Source organism: Papilio machaon, chromosome 16 (genome assembly GCF_912999745.1).
Source record: "Papilio machaon chromosome 16, ilPapMach1.1, whole genome shotgun sequence".
NCBI classification, from domain to species: domain Eukaryota; kingdom Metazoa; phylum Arthropoda; class Insecta; order Lepidoptera; family Papilionidae; genus Papilio; species Papilio machaon.
The window spans coordinates 4,463,361-4,487,500 of NC_060001.1; the positions used below are offsets into that span (position 1 = coordinate 4,463,361).

The 24,140-nt window shown below is 34.3% G+C and overlaps 1 protein-coding gene across 1 annotated transcript in view; it reads right to left on the reverse strand.

Annotated features, from left to right (window-relative positions):
• Positions 1-6,475: 6,475 nt before the first annotated feature.
• LOC106716508 (Down syndrome cell adhesion molecule-like protein Dscam2) overlaps positions 6,476-24,140 on the reverse strand; it is a 127,864-nt gene continuing 110,199 nt past the window's right edge. Inside the window, exons 10-37 of the mRNA XM_045681642.1 lie at positions 22,642-22,786; positions 22,126-22,388; positions 19,787-19,948; positions 18,600-18,899; positions 17,941-18,060; positions 17,549-17,722; positions 15,748-15,898; positions 15,411-15,561; positions 15,053-15,182; positions 14,571-14,738; positions 14,140-14,270; positions 13,734-13,944; positions 13,492-13,638; positions 13,197-13,352; positions 12,849-12,988; positions 12,612-12,768; positions 12,345-12,522; positions 11,863-12,053; positions 11,379-11,564; positions 11,021-11,157; positions 10,530-10,686; positions 10,090-10,230; positions 9,617-9,772; positions 9,202-9,356; positions 8,970-9,042; positions 8,072-8,230; positions 7,530-7,695; positions 6,476-6,706 (exon numbers count right to left, since the gene is read on the reverse strand). Coding sequence (XP_045537598.1) covers positions 6,562-6,706; positions 7,530-7,695; positions 8,072-8,230; positions 8,970-9,042; positions 9,202-9,356; positions 9,617-9,772; positions 10,090-10,230; positions 10,530-10,686; positions 11,021-11,157; positions 11,379-11,564; positions 11,863-12,053; positions 12,345-12,522; positions 12,612-12,768; positions 12,849-12,988; positions 13,197-13,352; positions 13,492-13,638; positions 13,734-13,944; positions 14,140-14,270; positions 14,571-14,738; positions 15,053-15,182; positions 15,411-15,561; positions 15,748-15,898; positions 17,549-17,722; positions 17,941-18,060; positions 18,600-18,899; positions 19,787-19,948; positions 22,126-22,388; positions 22,642-22,786 — 4,550 coding nt within the window. The 3' untranslated portion in view covers positions 6,476-6,561. The remainder of the gene's footprint in view (positions 6,707-7,529; positions 7,696-8,071; positions 8,231-8,969; positions 9,043-9,201; positions 9,357-9,616; positions 9,773-10,089; positions 10,231-10,529; positions 10,687-11,020; positions 11,158-11,378; positions 11,565-11,862; positions 12,054-12,344; positions 12,523-12,611; positions 12,769-12,848; positions 12,989-13,196; positions 13,353-13,491; positions 13,639-13,733; positions 13,945-14,139; positions 14,271-14,570; positions 14,739-15,052; positions 15,183-15,410; positions 15,562-15,747; positions 15,899-17,548; positions 17,723-17,940; positions 18,061-18,599; positions 18,900-19,786; positions 19,949-22,125; positions 22,389-22,641; positions 22,787-24,140) is intronic.

A 24,140-nucleotide genomic window follows, 5' to 3' on the forward strand; every position in this document is an offset into this window, starting at 1 on the left:
ATTCAATAACATTTTAATCTCATAGTGTCCATAACTTTAATTTATTTGTATTTCCGTCACAAACCTTTTTTCTCTAATTGTGAGTTTTCTCTTGTGTAATACTTGTATTACAACATATTGTTATTGCATTTTTTTGTAGGGAAAGAAAGGGATGGCAATATGTTTTAATAAAATGTTTGTAATTTTGAGAATGAAAACTCCGAGTTAGCGACAAAAATAAACAGATTGTAATTAACATAATCCCATCAAATTATGTGACAATGTTTAAAGCTTCGTGTTAGTAAAAAGTTATTATAACTATGATCATTAAGGATATAATTTTAATGGAATTTATTTTAATTTTTATACAATAAATGCCAATATATTACTTGCACATTTTTATCAATTTATATAATATATATAACTATATGTTTATTCAATAATTTGCTGGCTTTGCTTTGTAAATTAAGGCATTTAATGTTCCATTCCAGCTTTTTACCAAATATACTTTTCAAGATAAGTGTGTATTTTTTTATATATTGTTTAACCAAGTCTTAAAATAGTAGAGTGATGCAATTTTTTAACATTTTTATTTTCTTTGGTATCTGCAAAACAGTAAATGTGAAACGATAAGAAGTTGAAATTATTTAACAGTAAATTGTATTATGTTTAATAGCTATTATCATCAACAAGAGTTGGAATTAGTTATTGTTACATTTAAAGAAGTGGTTAAATATTTTCAGAGAAACAAGTGATAAATTAGTAAAAAAAAAGATCTGAGCTAGTTGCCTGAACCCTTATTAGTATGTAATACAATAACAATCTCTCCGTTTATTTTTAACGAATACCGTTCCCTAATTCTTTACTATTTTGTACCTAGTAGAACAATAATTATCAACTAAATAAACATTAGCTTCCCCAAAAATAACAAATTATACAACACAGATTTGTCTTGTGAATATGCAAAAACTATCTCAAACAAAATGCGCTCAAAAGTAACTTAAAAAAAACAATTTCAAACAAAATGCACTCAAAAGTAACGTAAAAAAACAATTTCAAACAAAATTCACTCAAAAGTAACATAAAAAAACAATTTCAAACAAAATGCATTCAAAAGTACCATAAAAAACAATCTCAAACAAAATACACTAAAAAGAAACAAAATAATGTCATGAAAACTTCTTTCTTTCTTTCTTCTCTCTTTCAAAAACCCTCTAAACTCTAAAGAAAGTTCTCTTCTTTCTTGTAACATGTCTATATTGTATAATTATTGTTATTTCGCAGTCGGTGTCGGCCGAAGTAAATAGGTGACATTTTATATTTGAGATGTATTAGACATACTTACGTTTATGTCCCTACTTAGGCCGAAACCGACTCCAAAATAACAATAATTATACAATATAGACATGTTACAAGAAAGAAGAGAACTTTCTTTAGAGTTTAGAGGGTTTTTGAAAGAGAGAAGAAAGAAAGAAAGAAGTTTTCATGACATTATTTTGTTTCTTTTTAGTGTATTTTGTTTGAGATTGTTTTTTATGGTACTTTTGAATGCATTTTGTTTGAAATTGTTTTTTTATGTTACTTTTGAGTGAATTTTGTTTGAAATTGTTTTTTTACGTTACTTTTGAGTGCATTTTGTTTGAAATTGTTTTTTTTAAGTTACTTTTGAGCGCATTTTGTTTGAGATAGTTTTTTTTGTTTTGAAGTCGGCTATTTTTTTTTCTTAAAATGTTTGTTTTATTTCTCAATTTTTAGTGAATTTGAAGTTTAATTACAAATTTCCTTAATACGTATAAGGACATAAATAAGACAAATAAAGAAAAGGACTTTCCTATTTAATATGTGTGTACTTCAATTCAAAAACTAATTTAGAATACACCAGATAACCACTTATCCTTTAAACAATGAAATAATTATCAAAATCGGTATACAAATTGAAAATTAACGAACTAATACATCATAGCGTGCCTTTAATTTTGTCCAGCCGCGCGCCGCAGTAGCATTTTTCGAATGCGCGTAGTTTTTAATAATTTAATATCTTCCAAACTATTGATCAGAATTACATAGTTTAAAGGCTAATGTAATCTGCATTTAATACTCTAGCCATCAAACATATTTATTTGGATAAGGATTCATATCGAATATAATATAATAGCGCCGTAAGCTTACGACGCTGTTTTTCGTGTGCAATTTAATCGAAGTTTGTTCATAATAACATGGTTTTTGTGAGACATCCATAGATGATAGATATATGCCACCTGAGACTTTTATTTAGCAAATTTAAGGATCTATAATTACTCGATACATCATTTTAATGTAGGTCATATAGTTTGACCTACGTAAGCCCAGAAAGCAAATTTGTGCTATTCATTGTAACGCGATGTAGCATTTTTCGTTTCCGCGTAATTTTATTCTTACGATATCTCCTAAACTATTAGACAGAATGATATAGTTTCAATTGCAAATATAATCTACATTTAATTCTCTTGATAATGAACATATTTATTTACATAAGGGTTAATACTGAACTTGAATAATAGCGTCGGAAATAGGGCATGAATTTAATTAATGTTTCTAAAGAAAAAAATGGTTATTGTGAGAAAACTATAAAAGATAGATATATGCTATCGCGGACTTTTATTTAGCACATTTAAAGAGCTACAATTCGCCATACATAATTTTTATGTAGGTCCTATAGTTTAGCCTACGTAAGCGTTGAAAGCAAAAATGTCCCTAATTTCCGCAACAAATTTTGAAGCTATATTCAAAATCTACTAGTCTTCTAGTTATTTAAAAAAAAAAACAAAAAAATGGGACCCACCTGCAAGCACTTCCTTTCGATTAAAATAATTTTTATCAAAATCGGACCACCAGGGGCCGAGTTTCGCGGTAACACACATAAAAAAAAAAAAAAAAAAAAAATACAGTCGAATTGATAACCTCCTTCTTTTTGAAGTCGGCTAAAAATAGCAACTATTTTGTTACTCTTTGCAATTTTGTGATTTTCTCTTACCTAGATGTTGTAAAGTTTAAAATTATGTGTCGTACATTTTAGTTAGGAAAATATGGTTGGATGATTCTTACGTATGTGATTCGAAGCGTGCATGCGAAGAGACATGAGAGTTTACAAGTTACGTGTATTAGATTTGTCCGGGGGAAAAGTACGTCTAATCTCACAAATTTTATCAATTACACTTTCTCACAAATTTTCGTGCTAGGGTAACAAGGGTGTTGCATTGGCAAAGAAAATCTACGCCGTCTTCAAGTTCTTTTAGTAGAATATGAGAAATTAAAAAACGAACATAATTTACTTTGATATGCACTTTGTCAATAACTTACCATGACAAAAAATAAACTGCCGGCATTCACTATCAGACGGCGACATGCTTATATTCAGCTGTAGACCATCGTACCCTAAAGTTATATATGGTAGGTAAGCGGAGTAGAATAAAAATACCACTTCAAGTAAATGTATTTTTTATTTTTGTTCACATCGTACAGTTCCTAACTTTTTTGTTTGCTTTATAAAAACAGATCTGTAATAACATCGTAACGCTTACATTATGCTTACCCTCGGTAACTGTTCAAAATGATATGGTACGCAGACTAGCGTTAAATACATATTTTTATAATAAAAGTTGTTCAAACTTGAGGATCACATGCAATGCAACTATTAAATAAATAACATACTTGTATCAATATTACAATAACCATGCAGGATGACTACAGGAGGACAATATTGGGGAATGATTATACAAAATACTATTTGAGCCCTGCTAACGGATACACTAAATATAAATGCACAAACTTTAAATCAAAATTTAGTTGAAAGTCGTCTTTTTTGGAATATTCATTTTATTTTAGGAGGAAAATGACTATACCACATATATCTGCTAAGAAATTCAAAGATGTATCTGAAGTTAATTAATTGGCATTGGGCCAGAGTGGTAGACTAAGAATGTAATCGCATTGGTTGGGGGCTCTCGGGTGATGAACGCTTTAAAATCACTCTTGTTCTGCTTGATTAAAAAGAATCGCATTTTAAAAGTGCTGCCGTCTAAACAGATACATGGAAAAGAATTTGTTCTATTTGAACGCTATTATGGCGCGAGTTAAAGAAGTGCCCGTTCGAATGGGGGCTAAGGCCTAGTGACCTCCTAAGGTAAGCTTGAACCCCTAAGTGGCGAACTTCACGACACAGCCAGTGAGGAAAGTAAAAAAAAAAACTTTCAGCTAAACACGATTAATGCTAATGCAAAATATTTGGTTTATTATATTACATTAAAATTATATATGAATTAACTAGTTTTTTCTTCACGTTTTAAAAATAAACAATGTTGTCATAAATATTTCAGCTCACTAATTCTAAGTTATATTTTTACTTCGATTGACTAGCATTATATATTTGTGTCTAGATTATATAAAATAGATCTCAATTAAATATAGGGCAGTCTTCGTTGGAATTACGAAACATAGACAACTTAAACAATTGTAAATGATATAAAAAAACAAACATACACACATATTAATTCCTCAATAAAAAATGTAATACAAAACGTTTTATGTAATATCACTCACAGAAATACAACTACTACTCGATACAATTGAAATATACAATTTAAACATATACAACTTTCTGCCGTATTCACCAAAAAAGCTATGGGTACATATTGTCTTGTGTCTTTGTTGAGAATATATATTTATAACTTGGCGCTTGACACGGACGAACGTATGACGACGATTATCTAAACTGTACTCTAGGCTCTAGTACTCATACTCATTGTCATAACATGGCGGAATTTATACAAACTAGTAGTTAATTTTAATATATTAATTATTATTACGACGGTTACAAATATTATTATAATTATGACGTTTATGGCTGTATAGTCGTGATACCTTCGCCCGTGTACCGTGTAGATGGAAAATAGCGGGCGCTTCAGAAGCTGGTGCTCCTTAAATTACTATAATTTAATAAAATATTTCGAAGGGGTCTATTCGGTTGAATTTTTTTGTCTTTATTTAAAAGTTTTATTAATGAATATTAATAATAGCATGTTGAGCCGTGATATAAACGATAAATGGCACGATTGTTATATATTTTACTATTGTCGGGATCATTATTGCAAGCAATAAAAATTGAACACTGTTTTGAAATGAAAGCCAGTCTTTTTGTTTATAAAAAAATGTGAATGCGTTAAAAATTTTAAACCCCTATTATTAACGGTTATAATATATGTAAATATTTAATAGACAGTGATAAGATTTGCCAATGAAAAAGTTTTTCATAAACTTTATAACATTCAAACAGTTCATAGTCGAATTTAAGACGTAATTTTAAACAATTACATCTGTAACTAGTTTTAAGACTTTGGTCAATAAGGCATTAAGTTTAATATATTATATTACATGTATTATTTTAATTATTGTTCTTCTTAAGTTAAACCTTCGTTACTTGTCAGTTTTATTAAATTACAACAATATTTACAACGACACGACGTCGATATTAGAACCTAGCTAGACCATTACCAACGCTATAATTTAAATTAACGTTTCGTTTTACAATTATTAGGGCCGAAAATATTTTTAATACGCACTTTGACAGGTGCACCGTAAAAGTATATTTTTCATTAATCAATTAACGTATAAAAAGATTATTGTATGGCACTAAACGTAACTGTATATTTGCTAAAACTAAATTTCTACAACCATATATATTTATATACATTTACAAACATTAAATTAAATTGTTTTGGCAATTTTTATTAATTATTAATATCTTAAAAGTAAGACACCGTTAAAAGTTGTCATTGGTATTACAGCAAACAGAACGATTAATCCCAATTATCTTAATATTAAAACGATTTACAAAAGAACTTAAAATGATACCTCCATTATATTTTAATAAAAATGTTTAACTTCAATTATTATCTTAAATATGATTTAAGACAAATAATTTTATACCTTAATTTAAACTAATTATTTCCCTAATGGCAAAATAAAACTTAACCACAAAGACGTACTTTTTTGTGCAACTGTTTTTTGTTTTATCATAACATAATGTTCTTGTTTAAATCTTTTGCAGGTTTAATTTTTAACAATACAAAAAGCAAAATTAAGATTTAGTAATGAAAATGACTAAATTACCTTATGTATTCAATCATTCAATTCAATCTACATTCATTGTACTGTAATGATAAAATAACAAGTTGGTTGAACGTTTTAATTTATATTTTCAGTATTCCTTGTATTCGTACAAAACCACTCAAGTGAGAATAATTTGCTCTTTATTCAAGGGTATTTTACATACTTCTTAAATCATTTTAATCGTGTTCAATTGTTTAAACAATGATATATTTTCATTTATTGCATGATTAAAGTTGAAATAAAACGCTTTTAACTGTACATAACTATTATTTTAAGTGTACACATGTGAAATTTTGTTTCATTCTTCATATTAAAACGTTCATATGTGAAATCGTAATCATGAGTCATATGAAAACGTGTTCACAAGTTACGTTGTGTTTACATAAAATTTTAAAATGTGTTTACATGTTGACTACACGTAATTTTAATACGTGTTCAAACATTAATCTGGAATGCTTCACGCGAGGTCTTGTCGTGAGCGCGGCTTGGCTTGCGGCGATGGTGACTCTCGAACTCTGTGTCGTCCGAGAACCTCGAAGGCGGGTGAATGTGCTCGTTGAACGACGGGTAGTTTGATATGCTGCATCGGCAAGTAACTTTGTTTGGACATTTTAAACGTATCAGCGATAGTTATGACATCGAACAACAAAAAAAAAATAAGAAAAAAAAGTTAAATTTGCAAAAATAATGTTTAATGAGATACATGAATGAGATGTTATTTTATAATGGTTTATTTAAAAAATTCGCCACAATTTCCTAATTTATTTTGTATTTGGAGTTTTTGTTCCTTTTAACAGTAAAAAAATTCAGTTACAATTATAAAGCGTTAGTTTTTAATAAAAATGCACCAAATCCAAATTTTTTAAGTTTTTTTTTTTTAAATTATCGTAATTATTGGAATATTGACATTTAACAGTAGTATTTATAGTTGACTATATTTAATTTAAACAAATGACATATAATATTTCCATTCTATACACTTTATTTTACGAAAAAATTAGGAAACACTTGAAAATTCATACAAAATTATTTGTGATTAAATATATTAGAACATGCAAAAAGGTGAATTCAATTAAAGGATAAACACTGTTTTATGTACACCGTACTATAAAACAATATGAAATTGAAGGAATCGATTATTATTCGAGCGGTGATTTACTACTTCGTATTGTAAGTGCGATTGAATATTGATCCAGAAATAAAAAAATATTCTACAGCTATATTATGTGTAAAACATAACTACAATTATGAGGTTTATGATATTGTGATCTAAGGTGAATGTTAAAATGAAAAAAGCTAACATAAATTATTGCTATTGATAAAAAACTTGCCTCGTCATGCATGTTTGTGGGATAAAATCATAGATTATAGATCCATTGTCATAGATTAAAAATTCAAATCACCTGAATGTGGTTTCGTCGTTGTGACTGCTGTATCCGCTAGATGAGCGCACGTGTCGCTTGCCAAGCGCGCCCGCTTTACCCTTGCGGCTCGGGAACGCCTTGCGGACAACGCCACCTACCGAATTCTCCGACGAAGACGATGACTCTTCGCGTTCTACACTCGGGTCTGATCACAATAATTTTGATTAATACAAAGACCATGGTCAGATCAAAAGTATAATCAGCTGCCGATTATGAGCAGGTTCACAGTAAACTCCAGTGTGAACGTGAAATTATGACTATATTCAAACTAGCAATAGCGCAACAGCATAGATTCGTTCCGAATAAATTCTTGAAGAGAAACTAATTCAAGTACATAAGTAACACTTGCTTACAATCGGCGGCTAAGATTCCTATTGGTTTGAACGTGCCCTAAAGTTTGATTGAGAGACAAGGATTTTACTGAAAATATTTAAATGAGATGATTGAGTGCCTCCCCCATTCTTTAAACGAAAACTACTGTATTCTATTGTTAAATATATTATGAATATTATGTGATTTACAGGTAGTTGGGTGCGCGGGTCGTATCCTGGCGGCAGGTTCGCTGTCGGAGTGGGGGGCGCTAGCGTCGTCGCTGGCGTCGTCCTCGTACTCTGTAATGGGCAGGTGCAGCGTTAATATCTTCTTCACCTCCGAGTCCGTGGAGCCCAAGTTGTCCGACTCTGCAACATAAGCCAGCATCTAAACTCGGCGCATTGACACCGCGCATGGTGAAGCTGATTATATCCACACGAAAACCTTCGTACGACAATAACAAATCGCAATTTTACTTGTCTCAACATTATATCAAGTAGACATATTAAAAAATCGTATTTAGAAAGTAATATCGGTTGTTAAATACGAGTACTTCTGTGTATCAATTAGAAATCAATTAAAGAATCGATTTAAGAAGTAAGTTTTCGTGAAATATTCGATCAGCAGGAAGCAAATGACACACGAATGGTTATACGATGTCATGGTTGAAAAGACAGTGGTATTGTTTATGAGTTTGCGATGTGTGAATACTAGAATAGCGGGTAAAAACAAGTCATGATTGGCAAAGTATAAGCTATGATAAATAGAAAGTGGTCATTCGTCGTTCTATTTAATCGAATGATGTGACGATGGAATCGATTCGCTAGGAGAGGAAGCAATCGAACGAAAGATCGAAGTCAACATCGAATAATACGATACACTGTGTGCATGCTTACCTTTATAAATTACAACACCAGTTACGCTCCCATCAGGTTGCATAAAAGGCGATCATTATGTCAAATTCGAATCTGTACTTAAAACTTAAACGGGTTAAAAGTAAACTTAATCAATAGAAAGTGCAATCTAGCTAACTAAACAAATGTTAGGCTAACTACTTATAGATACGCTCCGTAATATTATGCAAACTATGTGTGAGGCGGACCGTACCTTGGCTCTCCGAATGCGGGTCTCGGAGTCTCGCGCCTTTTCTTCTAACTTTAGTATACTCCGGTTCTTTGCCCTGAAATTTGATATTTGATTTTTTCTTTTACAGATACGCTTGTACTGGAGTTCTTAGTAGAAAAATATTAGAGTTATTCGTATAAATAAATTGGCTGACCGAGGAGGCACTATCTCATTGTAGGTTTGCTTTCAAAAGCTCTTTGCAATATGTACACACCTTGTACTTATCGTTTTGCTTGAGGTCGTGGTAGACGAAGGAGCCGCGCACGGAGTGGTAAGGGCCGCTGTACACATTGCCGCTGTAGCTGCTCTCGCTGTACGCTGGCTTCGTCAGCTGGAACGTTGCGTATGGGCAAATGTCCTCGATGTATTCTGTACAATAAAAGTTGTGTTGTTAAGTCTAGCAATCTGGTGTTCAGTTTTTCCCTAGAAAATAACAATGACTGAAAAAGCTAACATAGTTTTACTAATAAATGATTTACTAATACACATAACTTGTAACTATTCCAACTGGGCTCCAAGCTTGTGTCGTACCCGATCACATAATGGGATGTATATAATCTTAATATTAGGCATCTTAAGATAGGTCCTTCTGATCCAATATAAAGAGTATCCAGGTTAATAGTACATACCATTAGAGGCGTGCTTATAGTGGTGCGGTGGGGCGGGGTGCTGCGCGCGCGCTGCTAAGTACTGCTGGTCGCGGTTCACCTTATTCTGCAGCTGCGCCACCGACGGAGACTCTCCTACGCCCGCCTCCGGTGCAGCGGTCTCTGTTGTGCCCGCTTCTGTTTATAGAAATAATTTATCAACGTTGCTTATTCTAAAACATATGTTGTTGAAATTCTCTTTCAATTTTTTTGCTATATAGTGAAGAAATAAATCAATGCTGAACCACCAATTGATCAGAAAGTATAGTCTAGTAGTTTACTACCATACTAATACTAGTCTTGATTAGTTTACCCTATTCACTCTGGAAGGTATAGTCGTAATCGCAATGATGAATGAGGCATGTTGAAAATGTCATGTTTGAGACTTGCAAGCTGTCGCCGACAGTTGCCAATTTGTTGCTAGTTGTATAGTACCGCAGTGAAGTATAGCTTACTGTTCCGTCGCACAAGCAACACGATAGCGATGAGCGCGGCGAGCACGAGCAGCGAGAGCGCAGCCGGCAGCAGCACGCGAGCGCTTCCTAGAGATCGCGCGCCTGCCGCGGGCACCGCCGGTGACACCTCGCCCTCCACCACTGTGCCACATGCATGCCACAAATACACGTTAGGATACACAGCGAAATCGCTCTCCCACAAAACTATCTATAATGCCTTGTAGGCTATTTGACAAAAATATTTGTAAACCCCAAGCAAATGCGAGCATGGGAATCGAATCAACTAACTTTAGGCGATCTGCCGTTCGTTTGGTCCATTCCATAAAAAAGCATACGTTGTCGAGTTGTAATAGTAGAAAAAACTATTAGATTACACGTTGTAAATAAAACTGCCGATGAAGGAATGCGTGGTGAAGTTTAAATAAAGAATAAAGACTGACTGCCGGTGAGGGAGTGCGTGGTGAAGTTGTAGAGTGCGAGGGCGTGTCCGGCGTTGTTGTGGGCTGTGATGCGTAGCTGGTAGTGCGTGGCGGGCGCCAGGCCAGTCACGCTGAACACGCGCTCTGTTGCTTGCACGCTGTTTGACACCAGCCGCCACTAAGACAAATTAATATAATTAATAAAAATAGGAGATCATGGATTTAAAGCCGTCGTTCTGACATACCACACCACTATGGCATCTTCATCAATAAACATTGCCCTTCTTAAAATAATATTTATCTCAATTCCCGACATATATGTACTAGCTAAGTCGCCATTATTGCTTGAAATACATTTAAGTTCCAATATTCTTTTTAAAGACATACTTTTACAAATACTAATAATTTAATGGTCGAAGAGTTTCGTCTACCTGAATGGTAAGTTACCACATTTTCTACCGATCTGTAACTTGCTAGATAATTATTATTATAGGAAATACATTAGTTCTTACCGGTGTTTGACTTATTTCTCTATATTCAATAACAAAATACAATATTCCACAGCCGCCGTCTCCCCAAGAGTCCAACCAAACCGTTACCGTTGTTGTATTGAGCGTTATCATCTGTGAGTGCTTTGGTTTCACAGGCACTGCAAACAGAAATTTTATTTTGATTTAATTTTGACGTCTGAAAAAGAAATAGTTCGACAAACTGTTTTTGTATTACCATAAATACTAAAAGTCTTGAAGCATTGCATTATCCCGACTTTGAAGGCAAATTAATATTAGTTACTTGCTAAGACAATGTCGTAAAAATGGTTAATATGCAAAACACTATAAAGCACCGGTAACTCGACATAATAAAACTAACCAGTGCCCTTAGTGTAGGCATGTACGATGTCACAGGGCAGGCCGGTGCCTATGCGGTTGAAGGCGGTGATATATAGCTGATAGCGTGTGCCACACCACAAGTTGGGCAGCACGTGCTCAGACGTGCCCGCCTCCACCTGCAGCTCTTCCCAGTCGCCGTGTTCACGCTTGTAGTTGATCACGTAGCCTGTGTCAAAAGATAGCTACACTGGCGATGGTTGAAGTAACCATTAAACGAATTTTAGTGCGGCAGCAACCTTTTTATTTGTGAAGGACGATTTCACTAAAAAATTGTTATGTATGCATGTTAAAGATCAGTATGTCTGTTCTTGCTCACTTTGATAATGTACGATGGACGCTAATGAAAAGTGCTTTGTGACTTTGTCATTTGTTTGACCACTTATCCGTTTTCTTTTAATGTTTCTCGAAATTCTTTACATATATGCCTATTTGTTGTGGATAGAAGTTATCATTTTAATACTGACCTAAAATAGGGCTGCCACCATCCCCCTGGTCACTCCACTGTAGGTGCAAGGAGTCCGCATAAGAGTCGACAACGGCTAGCACCGGAGGTTGGGGAGGCACCTTTACTTCCACGCTGTACGTCACCTCGTCCCGTCCGTGGGGGTTCTCCACTGCGCACGTGTAGTTGCCACTGTCCGCGTATTGTGTCATACTGGTAATATGAAATAGTAATTTATTAAAATAAAAACATTAAACCCGACTTACAAATGTTATCACTTCGAAATCGGCCACATTAATTACAGTATCCATAATTGTGATCCATCACGTCAATACAAACAGAGATCCATAGATACGTATCCTTAATTCTTCTTTTTAATTGTCAAGCGCATAATGTTAAGTTTTTTTGTTATTTTCAAGATTAAATTGTGATGTTAATTAAAAAGTATTAACTTTGACTTTAAAAACAAATTTGCGACTGTAAGATGCAATAACCAAGATTTACCTGATAATTAAAGTTCCGTCGTTGGTAACGTTTTTCCTCAAAGTAGATTCCAGTACAGCACCGTTCATACTCCAAGTGGTAGATGGAGTTGGGATACCAACTTTGTTACACGACAATGAAATATTTTCCTTCCATGGAGTAACTATACTACGACTGAAGGACGTTATTCTCGCTGGCACTGTTGGAATATTTAATACAATTTAAATTACTGATAAAAGCATCAAAGCGACTAAAAAACCTTGCAAATAAGTTCTACATGTCAAATACCTGAGTCTGAAGGCAAAACAGTAACAACTCGAGTCGCTTCACCTTCCCCAAGTCTTGTAGAGGCAGATACCCAGAATTGATGAGTCCCTCTCGGCGGTGATCTTGCGGTTTCATGTGATAATGTACTCGGAGACAGCATTCGTTTATGTGTTCCTTCCTAATAAGATAAATACATTGATTTTTTTCTAAATGATATACATTATACGCTTTGATTACTACAAATTCGTTTTTACTTACTTCTCGTCCATCTTCTATGACGCTCATGTACAACGTATATCCAACGAGAACACCATTAGGCGATGTCGGTGGAAGCCATGATACAAGAATCTTGTTTCGTGATGAAACAACTGCTTTAATATCAGCTGGAGCAGAAGGTACTGGAAAGAATAAATTTATAAATAATTTCGCTATGTTCCTGCACTTTTCCTTACTGCGAATCGGATAGTGTGGCTCTCTTCTATACATATGGATTATCCGTTATATTTGAATTCACCGTTTTTTAACGCATATCCTTTTTGTACCTTTCAATCTTGAGTCTTAAATGGGTTATTAATTAATTAGTTGATTTATACTTATAAATATTACCATCTTCTTCTGTCTGGCAGTAGACGGGCGCAGCTCTCACTCCGTCACCGGCAGCGGTGAAGGCACAAACAGTGACAGAATAGTTTGTGTACCTTCGTAGTCCTGATAACGTGGTGTGCAATGCTGATATTTGTTTTGTAACTGCCTCTTCTATACCTGTATATCGATCAATTATAATAATCACAAATTAAGATTACACATTTACTGGTGACCTTAAATGGTATTTAGGTAGTCCCTTGGTGTTGATTTATCACACTAATTCCACAATAAAAGTCACCTATAAGGTGTTACTTACCATACCAATCGGTGACGGGTGCGTAGGTGACCCTGTATCCTTGTAATACTCCGTTGCGCCCTCTGACGGGCGGCGGCTCCCACGTGACGCGCACTGACTGCGAGCTTAGGGCGGCGCACTGCAAGGATCCGGGCGGAAGACTTGGCACTATCATAGAAAAAAACTTTTTTGTAGCACTGTTTTATCTAAATATGATAGGAAAATGGATTATCGTCATTTACTATTATATTCGCCAGTATTACCGTCTTCCATAGTGGTGGCAGTCGTTGGCGGCGAGGCAGGCCCAGCGCCACGGCTGTTGTAAGCCTGCACCACCACCGCGTATGCCGTGTGCTTCTGCAGCGCGGAAAGCGTGGTACGAGCCCGCGCTGACCCCGTGCCTTCCACCGTGCGTACTGTGTACGAAGCTCCGCCTGGACCACTCGCTATTAGTACCGAGCTGTTGTTGTTTAGCTGAAAGAGTTGAAATGTTAGACCCAATAATCAATCTCGATCCATTTTTGCTTATGCCCAGCTCATTAATCAACATGTTTAATGCATTTGATTTGACTTTAAAAGATCTAAGAAACGTAATCGATGGAAATGGTGAAAATGAAAAACGCAGGATTTCAATATCTGCAAATGGTTACGATGAAAAATTTTGCTAACTTCTTGAAATCCAACGTAGTAACCGAGAATATTGCCATTCCATAAATCCTTCTGAGGCGGATCCCAACTGACAATTAGCTCCGTTGAACTTTTGGGCTCGACTCTAACGTCCAATGGTGGGCCACTCGGAACTGAAAACGGAAGAAAATATTTAAATATAGCAATAGAATAATTTACAAAGATTGTTATCAAAATATGTCACAAAATGTGTACTCGTTTGAATTGAAATAGTCACTAAGACATTGCTTGCTTTTTATTTTTGACGGTCAACTAACTTTACGCTGTTGCAGGTACAAACTTCCCTTAAATATTGATTTTTTTCGTATAAAAATTGGGTTTCTAAAAATTATTTCATAAACAGTAGACTCGGAACCCTCAGAAGTGACGTATAATAATTTCACGACTAGAATATAAGTCATAATTTTTGTTACCTTCTTCTGTAGTAGTGACTTGTACAAGTTGGCTGGGCTCGCTCTGACCAAGTCTATTCTCAGCAATGATACGGAGATGATAAGACGTCGCCGGTTGTAAGTTTTGTACACTAGCTGATGTTACGCTACCCGGTACTATGACTTTTTGAGGTGTTGTTGGCCACGGTTCTAAAAGCAAGCACATATTACAACACAATATTACTGTGAATTTCACTGTCGAAACAATTGTATTAATATCTCAGTCTTTTCAATACATTACAATAATACTTTTAAAGATGATTAACGTAGATTCCCTCTTTGTAAATCCACAATAATGGAAAATAAATTGAAATAGAATGATATTAGAGCTAATAAAGCACGTAAAAAGCTATGATGATTCTTTTAAAGTATTAATAGCAGTTATACTCTGATTAATTGGTATTATTTGTCTGCGAATAAGCTAACTTATGCGATTATTATCTGTAATCATTTTAAACGATTACCTGGAGCTTCCTTATATTGTACAATGTAATTAATAATTGGACTGTTTCCAGCGTACGGTTGTGTCCACGATATTTGTATGGATCTCGATTGTTGATCTATTATTCTTATGTTTTTTGGCATTTCTGGAACCTAATAATAAAAATATGTTCATATAAATTTCAGCGTTCTACCTGAAGCATGCGTACTGGTACTAAAATATGAGAAGATTTGTCTTTAATTGGACCTTTAGGGAGCCGTTTAGTGAGGAGTGAGTGACAAGGAGGACCCCTTGATGAGTTAGTGCGATAGGTTGAGATTAAGATGTTCTTTAGTTGGAAGTGACAAGTGATTTCCTTTGTTTTTGCACTGTTCCATTACCTCTTGCACAACTAGGTGTATGAGCATTTCGTCTTGTCCGTACGCATTGGACGCTCTGCAAGTGAGCGCCCCGGTATCCTGTCGGTATGTCTGTAGGATACTCAGCTCTGAAACAAGTCCGTCATCAAGAACTTGTTCACGTATTGTGTATCTGAAAATAGAGTTGAAAGTTACACTTGTTGCTTTAGTCATTTAATTAATTTTACTGTAAATAAATTGTCTTTAACCGCTTTGCTCAGTTTACAAGACAGTTATGTAGTGTTCACCAGGGATCTATAATTGTGGTCGCTAAAAACTATTTATTAAATGGTTTCTACTGGAATTTTAATCACATTACCTTTGATCAAGATGATGCGCTATAGTATGATGATGTGGACTCCTCCAGCTAACTTCTAGCGGGGAGTCCCCCGATGCAGCACATTGTAGGTGAGCCGCCTCGCCTGCCGTCACCTGTACTGTTTTACTCTTCATTGGGAACCGCGCCGGCGCTAAAATATATTACAAGCTTTATATTATGTTTCTCAAAAAGACAGAATAGTGATTATCAAAAGAGTAGTATTCTGTCTCGGCGTGTGTACTCAAACAATAACAGTACTGACTACTGTTCTATCCCGTTGTGTTGCTCTCGTGTAAACCTGGCATTACTTTGTGACAATCGCATTCGTATCATCATCGACAATTACGAGTATTTCAATATTATTATGTCATTTATGGTGTACTTTACGGCCGATACTGATACGCTAAACAAATTTGAAATGAAATTTTGTCGCGGATACGATAGCGATTGCCACAAATATTCGTGATACGGTAGTTTTTTATATTTTTTCCCCAATTTACGCCTATTTTAATACGTCTTTGCACACTTCTCGCTAGTTGTCATTGAAAGAACATTATTAGTAAACACAAAATCGATCAGTCACAACACAATGGCGGCATATTACGAGGCAGCTACAAGTTTCCGCTGTGACGTGCGACTTCCGACGTTTCCCGTACAGCCAGTCAGCCGAGCACATTTGCAAACAACTTAAAACTTGTCCCTTATGAACAATTAAGTTCTATTTATAGCTTACTGTCACGTTCAAAGTCGTTTGATACTTAAGTAGGGCGCTTAGTGTAGATATTTCATATTTAATCTACATTAAGGATCTTCCTTAGCGTCTGTGAAACATCTCTGAGATTAGCAGTTAGCAGTTAGTTAATTATATACTGTTACTATTCAAAATTCGTACCTACTACGCATCCCCTGATGATCCCCATCTTTATTTGAATTTGAATAATCCTTTTATATAAAATATAAGATAAATACCATAAATTATAAGATATTATATTAGCATTATAAGAAGAATGAAAGAAATAATGAAGATTTATATAGATGAAATAATATGTGAATACCCTATAGAATGATAAGGTTAATAAATTATCGAGGGATGTTAAGTAGGTACCCGAGCCAACAAAAGGGATTGTAGAGTGGTCGTAAAATTGACTTTCTCTAATGCTTTGTGCGTTCAATACAACGATAACTCAGCAATTTGGCGAACTACAGGAAAGCGAAGAGGAATTCAATAGAAATAAATGGAATGGCACAGCTGCGAAGTATACACCTTTATTGCTTTGAAATTATGTCAATAGAAGCTGAAATTATTTACCATCTTCTATTCTATTAAATCTATTTAGACGATAGCTGACCTCTTTATATTAATAAATTGTTAGTATCAATCAAAATGTTTTCAACAATATTTATTGGTAAAATCAAACTCCGTTTAGTTCTATAGATGTAAATTATAAACTATATGAAATGACTCTCGAGCCTTTTATATATTTTTAGTCAACAAACTTTTTTCTGACTAAAACGTTAAAATAAAATCTACACTTATGATTAAAATTTCTAAACTATGCTTTTATCACTTTCCCGCAAATAACTAGGGCGCTTTGTAAAGCAGTAATGACAGAAAAGAATTTTCATTCGAGTTCCAATAAAAGGTCGGGAAAGTTTGCTGCATACTCGTAGATAAAGCTATGATGAATTCCATAACCCCCCGTTTTGATAGACTCGCTTTGCCTACTCTTTCTAATTTAAAAATTAAATCTACCACTAAATTATAAATTGAAATTGAAACTGTTTTAGAACTTAATCTTACCGTTAACTTTTAGAAATATCAACTTGCTAAGTCCTGCACCGATGTCATTCCTCGCTTCACAAAGGTAGTGGCCCTCGCTATCTTTGGCGACACGCTCGAATATCAGCGAGCCGTTCTCGAGCACTCTGGAGCTGCCCTCGAATAGGAAATCTTTATACTCCCCTGGCGTGTTACCTTCAAGCGTAAATAAAATTGATACTTAACTGTACGAATTCAAACACTACAGTCATTTTAATATTATTATAATGGTTCTTTAGTATTTCGCCGACTATTATGACCGAGCTAAAATATATCCTGGTCCTGTGTTCACAAAGGATCACACTCCCCTAACTTAGGATTCTAACCTAATTACTATGGCTGACAACGATATTAGATATTCTTTTCCCACGTACCTACTGCTTTCTTCCATGTAATATTTGGCTTGGGATAGCCGTCAGCTTGGCATTGCAGCGTGACGTCCTGGCCGGCAGCTACCGCAATGTCGTTTGGCTCCAGTCGCCATCTCGGCGGCACTGTTCACACGATTAATGTAACCAACACACAATGTATAAACTAACTTGAATCTGTTATCTGTATTAACTAACAAGGTATCTCAAATTTGAAAATAATAATTTCATTTTGGTAGTTTTCTTTCTCATTTTAAGGTATATCAAAATTGCTTATTTCTATTTTGTTACAATTTTTCGCAAATCTATATAATTAAACTATTACAGTCAAACGCTATGTTTTAAATTTCTCTATACTGTCTACATTACGACAAGAACATTTAATTTCATTACATTATAAGTCTATACTATTATTATATTATAAAGAAGAAATATTTGTTTGTCTGTTTTCATTGAATTAGCTCCGAAATTACTGAACCGATTTGAATAATTCTTTCACTGTTATCAAGCTACACTATCTCCGGATGACATAGGACATTTATTACTATATTTTTTTTATTCCATTGCGGGCAACTGCTAGTTATTTAAAAAATAATGATAAATGTTTGTGTGCTTATGTTTAGGATATATAATAACAGTACATGTAGAAGTCACAAAATCATTACCATTAACAGTGAGAGGCACTGTAAATCGTTCAGATCCGGCGATATTGGAAGCTATGCAGGTGTAATTTCCGCTATGTAAGGATGTAATATGTTCGATAACGAGCGAAGCGCTGTATTCATCCATCCTGCGAGTGATTATGCCGCTCGGTGCGTACGGAGACGATGTCACCGGTTGTCCGTTCTTCTCCCATCGGAACGCGATCGGAAGATCTCCCTCTAAAATCTGACAGGAAATCGCCGCCCTCATGCCTTCCCGAAGTAGATTTGTTAACGGCTGTATCGGTAAGATCTTTGGCTGTACTGGAAATAAAGAAATATACGATTGGAAGGACCATAAAGTCGAAGAGAATTCAACAATTTTCGTCGTCATGAAACATTACGGCAAAGAATGACAACTTAATTTTTAAACTATTGCGATATATGAAGGACAATATAATTCATTACATAGACAATGAAATGAATGTTTTTATACATGTGTTCCGGCAGTAACCCCACCGTAAAAAAGTTTATTTACTATTTTTTTAACATGCAGAATGTTCTCAAGTCTACACATTTAAATAATTTTAATAGAAGTACCTACTAAAAGAAAACCTTCTTAAGAAATCCTTTATTTCTTTCTTTTAAATAAAAATCATAAAAGATAAAGATATTTTTGAACATTATGCAACATCGTTGTAGAACATAAATTAATTATAACGAGCATTAGGTAAAACACACTCTCTGGCGCTATATTGGTTTTAATAACGTATTTTTTATAACCGTCAAAAACACTTTGAGCTTCAATCTAGATTTATACGTAAGTTTTATTACTCTATTAACCGAGAAACACGGGACGCTATAAGACCCGGGGATGCCACAGGAAATGCTCTAAATTGAATTACGTCTAGTCCACCCCTGTTAGATACGAGAATTTATGTTGGCTTATTTACTTAAAAGAAAATCAAGGTTATATTGTTTTATTAAACTTTACTTTTTAAAAACATACTTTGAGAAATTCATAATTATGATAAACATACAGAAATAGTAATTAATAGTGTATACTTGATGTCATGTTAAAAATTATGAAACCATTTCATAAAATCCTTGGGTGTAGATTATTTTTGTGTTCAAGTGTTAAAGTGTACAATTATACAAGTGTACAAGTATTTTATATGTAACAGTGTTTCTGTGTACAAGGGCTAACTCACCAAGTATTTGTACTTCAACGTCTCTTCTAGCGGCATGTCGTTGTCTGTTGGAAGCTTGGCAGGTGTAAGTGCCGGCGTCCTCTCCCCGCTGAGTCTGCTCCACGACCAGTGTGCCGTTGGGAAACACTTTCTGCCGTCGATTGAGTGGTAATGTTTGTCCATCTGTTAAAAATGATTATGCTATAGGTTAGGTACGTGATACTTATATATTTAAAAAGTTGAAAAATAAAACTTAAAAATGTTTTTGATAAAAACCTTAACCTTGTTTATCACTGTACGAGTTTAAACGCTACAGCCAGTTAAATACGATTTTCAGTCAGATTTTTTGTGGGACCTCTAATTAAAAAGTTAATCTCTCGCTGCCTGCAAGGTACGCCTCTTTAATAATATTTAAAGAAATGTTTTCGACAGAAATTATTTTTATGGAGTTGCTCGTCTGCTGAATATGTGATAACAGTTTGTTCAAAGTTTTAATTACAAATTTCTCTTGGGTAATAAGCAGGTACAAGTTTCGTCATTTTACGTGTTTCATATTCATTAAAATAAATGACTAAAATATCATTAGCAGACTTCATTTTACTTAATGTAAGTTAAATAATAAAATGTATTTTGCACTTGTGCGATATATCAATATTTGCTTATTAATTATTATTAAATATTTTTATTTCTCCCTTCTTTTATTAGTTTTTATTTTACTAAAGGTGTAACTTTTATTTAAAATAAATCCTATATAGACACTACGGTAAGATTGACATAATGCTAATAATGATATAAGTGTATTTGTATTATAATTGTAAATGCAAAAGTAATTCTTTCTGTCTGTCTGTCGCGCTTTCACGCTAAAACTACTGAAATGATTTAAAAGTGGTACATAGATAGTCTGGGTTCGAAGAAAGTACATATGCAACTTTTTATTGCGAAAAAAGGTACAACCCTTTTTCGCATTAAAAAGTAGCCTATGAGTGAGAAGTGAGATTAAAATAGGGATGGAAAAAATGTATGGAAATATGTAAGGTATGGTAAGGTGAATGTTTTATAAATTTGTGAAAAGAGGATAACAGAGCTATTCTGGCTGATGCAACATTTACCAAACAAAATGCTACCCAAGAATACTATTTCACGCGGACGAAGTTGCGGTTACAGATAGTAAATATAATTTAAAAAAAACATAATGTCAACTATTACATATTACGTTATATTATATTATATTATATTATATTATATTATATTATATTATATTATATTATATTATATTATATTATATTATATTATATTATATTATATATTATAACATTATGGTTTGCTATATTAGGTAGTCAATAATCATAAGCTTTGTCATTTCTTTATTAACTTTGTAAATTATAAGAAATAGATAATCAAACAATATTTTTTTGTGAAGCGAAGACACCAAATATTATTTTCCCCATACAAATTGAATTTTAAGTTGTAGACACTTTACGCAATAGGAATTTATATCTTGAGATATAAAACTCTCGTTTTATGTACGAGTTGTGCTACAAACTAATTGAAACCATAAACTTTTAACGTTTAAGCCCGTAAATTGGATTAATTTTATAGTTTTCTTTAAAAAATTCTATAATTCTACGATTTAATCATAATCTTGTCAGAAATGGGAGCTTCATCAAATTATGCAAGAAGATGACATATAAAATGTTAAATATATGAAAGGTATGGTATTTTTCTTGTCAGCTTGTGATATATCTAGTATGATTATGCTATAACATAATATGACCGATAATCTGGTCAAGGTTGCGGGAATATCCTGGATGCGGGTTGAACATGACCGATCATCGTGGCGATCGTTGGGGGAGACCCTATGCCCAGCAGTGGGCGTTACGAGGCTGAATGGATGGATGGATAGTAGATATTACTCTCTATTAAATTTAACCTTTTAAACAATATGTAAGAAAGTAATAATTAATTGAAATATATATCAAATAAACGGTTCAAATTATCTGAACTATTTTATCTCGCAGCGAAAATCTTTAATATTTTATCAGAGTGAAGTACAGCACAAACAATAATTTGCACCTCAGCAAACACTGGGGGAGATAAATCACTGAAAATACTTACCTTGCAAATATACATAGGGAAAGGGAAGGTTCGCTTACCTAAGCTAAACACCTTTCCTTTACTTAATTAAGAAGGTTTCCCCAATTTTCTACTTTAAATTTTACTTTTTTCAAATACTTTTTGGCGGTAAGAATTAAAATGGTAATTTATAAAACAAAGTTTAGGCGAGGTAGGTTTTTAAAATATACACTAATACAAGTGCGAAGGCTGAGGTATCGTATGGTTAGAGATACAAAATTACTAACCTCTTTCCCACGTGATTGATTCTATAGGATAACCAGCGACAGGGCATTTTATATTCAAATCACTTCCAGCTACTGCAGTCACTTTGGGCATTTCCCGAATGTAAGGCAAGCCATAAACATTTACTCTGGCCGCGTGACTGGTTTTGCCGGCTGTGTTACTGGCAACACAGGCGTATTCTCCGCCATCTTGTTCCGTCACACGACTGATGTTAAGATGGCTGACCACATCGTCTTGTAACGTCACGTGTTGACCAACAACGAATCTGTTGGGAAAAATAAATATATTAATTGTAATGTTTAATACAAATTTAATGACATTTACTACTTATATTAAAAGTAAAAACTTGATTTAAGCATTGGTGTTTTAACGCCATCTAGCGGAGATTGGTTAAAAAGTCGATTGGAGTTTATTTTATGTTGCCCTACACAACACCACGATAAAAACATTCATATAAATATAAACAAAAACGATGTATTAACAAAGATAACCTTTGTATTTTCTCTAGGGAGTCTTACCTTGAGTTAGTTGGAATAGGAAATCCATCGAGAGTCCAGGAGAACTGTGGGGGAGGATGTCCCATGGCGACACACTTCAGAGACACACTTGGCCCGGGCTGCAGCGTCTGCTCCGAAAACCAATACACCAGCTCCGGTTTGGATTCTGAGAAGGAATGTTTTTTTTACAAATCTTTTAAAATGTTGATACTATAATACATAGTTTTAAATCAAAATTCCCAGTTTCGTCTTTCGGATTAAATGTGATAATTTGTTCCGACTCTAAATTTTAAACATTAATTATTTAATAATCCCGCACGACTGTTTCCAATGGTACATTGGAAAAGACAACAAATAGGATGACGGCTCTCTCTTCTAAATTGGTGAAGCCGTTTTGGCATCAGGAGGGCATAATACTGTCCCTTCCGTTAAGTCCATGTCCATTATATACACGCGGAAAATATTACCCACAGATGGGAAAAATCTTACTAAGTACATAAGTACATACAAAAGCGAAGTGTTTTTGTTATATTAATTTTATAAAATTTAAATACTACTATTTTTGCTGTTGAAAGCAACATAACGATATCGGATCCACAAAGTGTGTCCCGCGGCATGAAATGTCGCTACAGACAGGATCTTTACAAAAAAAAAAAATGAAAAAATAGGAACAAATGAATAATTCGCTGCCAGCCATTCCTCTACACAGCCTCTTTCAGTTTAGACAACATTGTTCTTTTGTTATTTATATCTACATGAAATGTTATTTTCCCTTTGAAATGTATCGTAGTATCATTGAATATTTTATAAATTATTTAATATGTACGAGTTCACGAATATTGCAAATATTTTCAAGTTTTTAATTTTACTAGCTACCCAACCCCGTACTGGGACAGCGTGGCTGACCGTCCTTGTAACCACTAACTTAGGGTAGGCTCCGAGCCTCTCAGTGGGGATAAATGGTGGGCTGATGATGATGAATGTTACTATTTGTTAGCATTTCAAGTTAGTATTCAGGAGGGACTACTGTATGATAATTATCGATAGGTAATTATGAAAGATAAGAAAAACTTGTTGAGGCAATCACTTCTTAACTTGTCAGGCGAAGAATTAAATTCGCTTCCTAATTTCGATCGAATAAGTAACAGTAAGTATGTGTGTGGAGGTACACCGGTAGAGGTAGGACTAGGAAGAGATGGATGGATTGCGTTAAAGGTGACATGATCAAGAAGGGGGTGACAATGGAGATGACGGCAGACAGATTGATTTGGAGGACGGAAATCTGGTGCACCGACCCTACGTAAATGGGACAAGGTCATGGAGACGATGACTGCAAACTGTCAAAAGAGCTATAATTTAACAAGTGTGTCACTTACTTTGCCAAGTTTTCGACTCAATTACAATTTCGCTTACATTACGTTTTGTCAACATAGATAAGAAATAATCGTCCACGTCTGGACCACCATTACATGTGATATGAATCAATGTTGTACGATACCTATATGTATAGTTTGTAAGTA